Source organism: Eleginops maclovinus, chromosome 10, assembly GCF_036324505.1.
Source record: "Eleginops maclovinus isolate JMC-PN-2008 ecotype Puerto Natales chromosome 10, JC_Emac_rtc_rv5, whole genome shotgun sequence".
In the NCBI taxonomy this organism is placed as follows: Eukaryota; Metazoa; Chordata; class Actinopteri; order Perciformes; family Eleginopidae; genus Eleginops; species Eleginops maclovinus.
The window spans coordinates 1,929,646-1,937,328 of NC_086358.1; the positions used below are offsets into that span (position 1 = coordinate 1,929,646).

General features: G+C 42.8%; 2 protein-coding genes across 2 annotated transcripts in view; both read right to left on the minus strand.

Annotated features, from left to right (window-relative positions):
• Nucleotides 1-1,705: 1,705 nt before the first annotated feature.
• Nucleotides 1,706-5,437, minus strand: LOC134870296 (pepsin A-like). The gene is made up of 9 exons (XM_063892375.1): nucleotides 5,285-5,437; nucleotides 5,011-5,161; nucleotides 4,810-4,927; nucleotides 3,443-3,561; nucleotides 3,100-3,296; nucleotides 2,890-3,006; nucleotides 2,645-2,786; nucleotides 2,437-2,535; nucleotides 1,706-1,995 (listed from the first exon to the last, which is right to left on the minus strand). The coding sequence occupies exons 1-9, from the start codon at nucleotides 5,338-5,340 to the stop codon at nucleotides 1,858-1,860; spliced, it is 1,137 nt and encodes a 378-aa protein (XP_063748445.1). The 5' UTR covers nucleotides 5,341-5,437; the 3' UTR covers nucleotides 1,706-1,857.
• A 952-nt stretch (nucleotides 5,438-6,389) lies between these two features.
• The window catches only part of pkd1b (polycystic kidney disease 1b), a 21,446-nt gene continuing 20,152 nt past the window's right edge, over nucleotides 6,390-7,683 (minus strand). Inside the window, 1 exon segment of the mRNA XM_063893683.1 lies at nucleotides 6,390-7,683. This exon segment is cut by the window's right edge and continues 91 nt beyond it. Coding sequence (XP_063749753.1) covers nucleotides 7,004-7,683 — 680 coding nt within the window. The 3' untranslated portion in view covers nucleotides 6,390-7,003.

Below are 7,683 nucleotides of genomic sequence, written 5' to 3' on the forward strand. Positions count from 1 at the left end.
GTAGAAGTACTCAGATCTTGTACTTGAGTAAAGTAGAAGTACTCAGGTCTTGTACTTGAGTTAAAGTAGAAGTACTCAGGTCTTGTACTTGAGTAAAGTAGAAGTACTCAGATCTTGTACTTGAGTAAAATAGAAGTACTCAGGTCTTGTACTTGAGTAAAAGTAGAAGTACTCAGGTCTTGTACTTGAGTAAAGTAGAAGTACTCAGATCTTGTTCTTGAGTAAAGTAGAAGTACTCAGATCTTGTACTTGAGTAAAGTAGAAGTACTCAGGTCTTGTACTTGAGTAAAGTAGAAGTACTCAGGTCTTGTACTTGAGTTAAAGTAGAAGTACTCAGGTCTTGTACTTGTGTAAAGTAGAAGTACTCAGATCTTGTACTTGAGTAAAGTAGAAGTACTCAGGTCTTGTACTTGAGTAAAGTAGAAGTACTCAGGTCTTGTACTTGAGTAAAAGTAGAAGTACTCAGGTCTTGTACTTGAGTAAAGTAGAAGTACTCAGATCTTGTTCTTGAGTAAAGTAGAAGTACTCAGATCTTGTACTTGAGTAAAGTAGAAGTACTCAGATCTGGTTCTTGAGTAAAGTAGAAGTACTCAGATCTTGTACTTGAGTAAAGTAGAAGTACTCAGGTCTTGTACTTGAGTAAAGTAGAAGTACTCAGGTCTTGTACTTGAGTAAAGTAGAAGTACTCAGATCTTGTTCTTGAGTAAAGTAGAAGTACTCAGGTCTTGTACTTGAGTAAAGTAGAAGTACCAGAGTGTAGGAATACTCTGTCACAGTAAAAGTATTCTAAATGTTCCTCCAGTGAAAGTAGAAAGTACTCTCCTCTAAATGTACTTAAAGTAGCGACAGTAAAAGTAGTCATTGTCTGATTGGTCCATTTCAGAATAATATCTCTGATATGTTTTATAATGATTGATCATTAAAGTGTTCTCAGAGCTGGTAAAGGTGCAGCTACTTTGAATGGCTTTGTATACTGCAGGGTAGCTGCTGGATTTACTGCAGGTGAACTACAGTCTGATTTAAGGGAGATTATATTTACCATCATTCATCCTAATCTGCCTAGCAACTAAATATATGTAGGGGAGTAAAAGTACACAGTAGCAGAACATGGAAATACTCAAGTAAAGTACAAGTACCTCAAAACTGTACTTGAGTAAATGTACTTGGTTACTTTACTCCACTGATCTCACTTCCTAGATATTACTGCCTGTGTTTTATTTCACTGCATACAGATCCAGGTAAGGATAGTGAGGAGAGAAACTCTACAAGATTGTGAGTCAGTCACCAACGTATGACCAAAACCAGGATGTACTTTCTTAACAAATACAGGTTTTTCGGTATTAGCTTCAAACTTTAATGTCACTAAATCTTTGTTTACAGTGCATCTGAATATAATTGAAGGCTTAGTTAATGATTTGCATTTCGTACCTCTTTCCATCCCTCATTTAAACTCTCCTACTGTCCAATTGAGGCAAAAATACCCTAAAATCTCATCAAATGTTTCTGTTTCCGTGCCCTCTTACATTAAAATCCGAATACCTTTATTCGTACCACAGAGGGGAAATGTGAGCCAAAGACAGCCTAATATTACCCAAGATACAACATATAAAAGAATGAAAAGAAAACCTAAACAGTGAAATAATAAAAAGTGGTGTCTTCCTGTGGTATGTTTATTTATCGTACAGTTTACTGATACACCAGTCAATCAGATTCAACTGTCTTTTATTAGATATGAGGAAATATAATCATCTTTTAGAGAAGGGAAAAGATTTGTCTCTGAAGTCCTACTACACAACAATGAGATGTACATGTGATTGTTAGAAAGAGCTTGGAACTGTAGGAGTGACTCCAGGTTGCTTATGTAGCCTTGGCCAGACCCACCATGTTCTGGGCTCTGTTGAAGATGGAGTAGTACTGTCTGATGAAGACGTCTCCCAGGATCCACAGGTTGTCTCCTCCGTCTCCGAAGCCAGTACGGCAGCCATAGTACTGAGACTGTTGGAGTGGGAGAGTTTTAGTTGGGGGGGAAGTAAAAAGTAGTGGAGGGAGGATGTATTTCTGTAAACCAACCTAGAAACTAGCAACTCCCTGGTCTCCTCGACAAAAAGCCAATGGTATCTTTCCATTAGACAGACTACAGCACGGTCACATGACTTCACCTCACCACCGCTAAGCTAAAGGCAACTAATGTTGGGCTATAAAGGAACTACAGCACGGTCACATGACTTCACGTCTCCACCGCTAAGCTAAAGGAGGCTAATGTTGGGCTATAAAGGAACTACAGCACGGTCACATGACTTCATGTCACCACCGCTAAGCTAAAGGAGGCTAATGTTGGGCTATAAAGGAACTACAGCACGGTCACATGACTTCATGTCACCACCGCTAAGCTAAAGGAGGCTAATGTTGGGCTATAAAGGAACTACAGAGACTTACCTGGCGGACGTAGGCAGAGCCTGGGATGGTGAAGGCCTGTCCGTGGATGTGGAAGGTCACATCCGGCATTTGGGCGATGTTGTTGCAGTTGACCATGTACTGAAGCAAAGAGAAAGGAAAGGATGACGGAGTGTTAGAGTTAGGTTCTGCCGTTCTTTCAAAAACAAGAAGCTGCAGGAATATCTTTTAGTCTTTTTCTGGCACTTACGTCTCCGTTCTGGCTGACAGCCCCCACCCTGCTGTTGATGTTGCTGATGCTGCTCTGAGGTCCGACAATCAGGGAGGTACCGGTGTCCACGATAGCCTGGCAGCCGCCATTACAGGCCACAACCTGACCATTGACAGTGACACTGAAAGAGACACAGGACATCATGCATCAGAACCCTTTAGCTAAGAGTATAACGTTGCTTCGGAGAGATTTCTGGAGGATTTGTGATGCTCATGGTTCTCTACCTGTCCACTGTGATCTGCCAGTACAGCTCATTGGAGAGGGGGATCCAGGAGATGGAACCGGAGTAGTGGTTGGGGTCGATGCCGCCGAAGGTCACCACACTGCCTTCCTGAGAGTTACTGCAAAGACAAGGGGAGAACTGTCTCGAATGTCCTGGTTCAACGACTCGTTCCTGCATTCTCTGGATGCTGCAAAGTTACGACCGTGCTTACGAGCTCAGGTACACGGAGAACATGTCGCGGTTGACCAGACCCTCCTTCATCATGTTGTCGAAGACGGGTGTAGCTCCGGATGCAGACAGGCGTGGGTAGGCCAGGCCGAGGATGCCGTCAGCGCGCATGTACTGCATGAAGGGAGCTTCGGTCTGACTCAGGCCGATGATCTGGTTCTTCACAGCGAGCCCACCGACCTGACAGACACAGCACAGGGATTAAAACACTCTCAAATACAACGGGATGATTTGCTTTTGCTTTTAAGAGAAAGATGTTGTGCAACCCACATTAATAAGCACGCATTTCCCCCCACATAGTGAGGGTGTGAGCTTTAATTCCTCACCGTCACAGTGTCGTATCCGAGGAAGCCCGTCATGCTGCCGGTGCCGTACTGGATGCTCAGACTATGGCCGTTGTTTCTGAAGGTGCTGCTGGTGCTGGGGTTAAACTTGTCGTGGTTGTCTAGTACAGATAGTCAATTGGAAAAAGAATGAATGTTTGCTGATAAAGTGTAGATTTATAATAACCTACAGAAAGTCAAAAATGAAGCAAATTATGCTTTTGAAAAGTAGGTCAGTTGATTTTAACCCCTTGTTTAGATCTAGTTTCAGCAGATCCTCTTGTCTGGAATCTTGATTTCAGAAGAACTAATCTGCCAATATTTCATATCCTCTGATCTGTTCTAAACTAGGTTTATAATACTGTTTCAGTTTAGCGGGAATAATATAAGTAAAGCAAATGACACAGTGGAAAATTAAGGGTTAATGATCTTGATCTCTTGTTTTCAATCTATTTTAAAGGACAGGAAATATTAAACTATGGTCTGTTTTCTAGACTTTTCAACAACTAAAAGGAGACTGATTCAGATCAGACTAAAGGGTAAATTACAAGAACAAAAGCGTGGATATTCTCTGAGGTACAAATGGTGAAATAGCGAGAATCTATTTCGAGAATAAAACTCAGGAATTCCAAAATAAAAGGTGGGACATCTTGGAGGAAAAGCTCAGATATGATGCTTCCTGTGTCTGCTTACCTTTACAGAGTTCTCTAACTACTAAACTGAACTTCTAACTACTCGTTCTGGATGCCAAATCACATTCAAAATCTCCACTAAAGCCTCTCTAAAGACCATGGGATCCCTCTTTTGTTACTCATGGGATTGAGGTGTCCTCTGGTCCTTCTTTATTCAATATACATGTTCCCAAGTTTCTCAACGGACCTCAGTGTCAAGCATATGGTGTGATCCTGATCTACCTACATTTAATGTCCTCTGATCTGTCCTAAACTCATCAAAAGGCCTCAGATATTTTCATTCAAACTTATGCATAGGGACGATGCAATACAGATCATGCGTCTGAGAGTCTTTAGCTATAGCTAGTTTTTTAACGATAGCCCTTAGTTATACCTATGCACAAAGCCTATCTAGGTCCTTAAACGTAGCCCCAAACCTCCTAAGGTTCACACTAAATGCTTCCCGGGTCTGTTTCTCTAACCCTACCTACTCGCTCTGGATTCTTAATCACAACCAAACTCTCCACTAAACCCTCTTTAAAGACCATCTGATCCCTCTTTTTCCTGCTTATGGTATCAAGGTGTCACCTGGTCCTTCTTTATTCAATATGCATCATCTTAAACATCCAATTTATTCCCAAAAGGACCTCAGTGCTCAGCCTTGTGTGATGCTGTATTCCCTTCCCTAGTTGTACATACTGCAGGCGGTGCTGCTGCAGTAGATGGAGGGAACCCACAGGTTGGAGGATCCGGTGTCGAAGATGACCTTGAAGGACTGAGGAGGAGTCCCGATGGAGATGATGCCGTAGTAAGCCAGCTGGAGAGGAAGAGGAGGAGACAAAGGGAGAGTTAGCTTGTCTTTGTCTCAGTTCGCCTGAGTCTCCAGCAGCTGCGACTCACATCGGCGTCGTTGGTCATGGACTCGCTGCCCACGGCAAAGCTGTCGGCGAACTTGGCCATGGGGTTGTACGGGTATTTGAGACGGTACTCCTCCCACAGACCCTGCTCCTCTAGGGTCTCCCTCGCTGTCTTACCCCTCTGCAGAGGAACCCTGCAATGCACCAAGGGGAGACACTTTAATGATGCACACGTTTCCTTCCTCGTAAGCGCCTCATATTTGTCATATTTACTTTTGAGATACAGGAACATGTTTCAGAGGAAGGGAAAGACTCACTTGACAATGCACTCGGACAGCGCCACCATGGCACACAGAACAAAGACCCACTTCATTTTCACGGCTCGGTTTATCAACTGTAAGAAATAAATCACACTATGAAATCATGCTTTTTTCAGTGGGTCTATGAACGTGTTTCAAACTCACCTGAAGAAAGACCTGAGTACCAGCACACGGTTCTGCATCCTCTTTTATAAAGGACGGCTGACATTTAAGCAGTACACTTTGATAAGGCAGCACACACAGGAGTGATAAGTGAAGATAAGAAATGGAAAAGGTAATCGTTGACCTCAAGAAAGTAAAGATTGCAGGGCTGGTTCCTCTTGCAAAGTCAAAGGGTGATGATGCAGTTCTACTACATACAAAACAGTTTAGAAACCTATTTATTCCCAATCTTCTGTTATTATTCTTCCATTTCTACGGTTAACCCTTTGTTCTCTCCTCCCTGTATGACTGTTTATGAAGCATGTTGTAAAAATCATCTCCAAAATCGTTTTTTTAAGCACATTTTAAACTTATTTTGACTAAATTAAACACATTTGTGACTAATAAAAGGCAAATATATTGATAGATTTCACTAAATTGACACATAAGACTCAGATATTACTAACATATCAATGATACATGTCATTTCTGCAGCAATTACCTGAAATAACCCTTAATCTGACATAAAAACACTTAGGAACTGAGTGAGATTTGATCAGAGGACAACAGGAAGTCCTAAATATGTTTCTCCTTTGCTATATATTTTGCAAATTTGCATATATAATGTTATGAGCATAAATCTACGGAACAAGAACTGCCCATCATCTATATTTAAAGGCTTGAATTTAAACTTATTACATATTTCATTTGTTTTAATGTCAGACTGACAAACACTAGAGTTATTCACCTCGTGACGTTCAGTGACAGAGTTCACTTTAATATCAAGGTCTTTTCCTTTAGATAGCTAATGCAATGAAAGAGTGCTGATAAAATCATTAAAGAGCTGTTATCTTTAAGCTGAACACACAGCGCTGTTTTAATCACTGATTTACTATTAAAACAAATACAACAAATACAAATACTCAGAGAACATTTTACTCTTTGGAATAAAACATCCTTATATAACTGCATTTAGAAAAGGTATAACATATAGTGACAGACAGTAATATGTACCAGGACAACTGTGAAGATTAACTAAAATAAACCATTAAATAAAACGTGTCTCTGTTTCTTCGCTCACAGCAGAAGGATCTGACGTCCCTCCATCTTTAGGTTTCATATCAACAGGATTTTTGAACACCTTACACATGCATTACTTCTCATACAGGTGCGTGCATTGAATAGAAACAGAAGCAAAGGAAGCCGTCAGATCTTGGAAAGTCAAGAAGGATTTATTTAATAACTGTCTCCCGTGCAAAAGTCTCCTTTTCTGTGTGCATTAGTCGTGACAAATCCAGATGAGACAGACCTTTTATTACCCTACTCCATCATGCAGTAGGTAAGAGCTTCCGTCCACATAGCAGCTTCTTCTGGGTCTTTTATTAATTGCTTTTAATCTTGAGGAAGTGCAGAGCGTTGACTTAAAGCGATGCACCCAGCGTCTGCTGTTTTTCGTGCAACTTCTCTGAGCATTTGTGGTTAAAATATCCCAACTTATCGAGGAAGAGTTAGTGCTTTCTCATTGTTTCCTACCAGAGAAGCAACACGCAGGATCAGTTTAGACCCAGATCAACCTCAGTCCTGCTCTGTCCACGCCTTCCTCTTCACCGGGACCCCCTCGCTGGCCTGCAGTCTGACCCCTTCTTCGCTCCTGGGTCTGTCTGTGAATGCTAAGTATTCCCCTCCAACACCCTCTTGCGTCTGGAGGATCCTCTGCGCTGCATCGGCTGAGTGAGAGCTCCCAGAATGCCATGCTCTCCTCCTGGGCAGCGGGCCATTTCCCAGAGAAGCTGCAGGATGCAAACCGCAGAGTCCAGTGGGGTTGTTGCAGGATGCGTGAGGCTGATAGGGGGCCGATTCAGACTCGGAGAAGGTGCTGCGTGCACGGGGGAGTCTGCAGGAGGAGGAGGCGGCGTAGAACGAGGAAGGAAGTGAGACTTTGGGGTGAAGTAGACCAATCTTCCTGTGTCTCACTTCCCTCACTGCTTCCTTTCCGTCTCCCTTCACTTCCTTGGGTTTTTCCGCACGTTTTCCCTCCTCACTGATCCTCCTCCGTCTTGCCTGAGCCTCTTCTAGTTTGATCTCCAGGTTGTGAACGTCCTCCATGACCTGGTTGACCTGATCGAAGCGAGAGAGCAGCGCGGTGACGCAAGGCAGCAGGCGATCCAAGTACGGCTGCACGTCGGACGCCGTCGAGTCTTCGGACCTCACAGAGAGAGATGAGGATGGGGGACGGGGGGAGGAGAAAGAGGAGG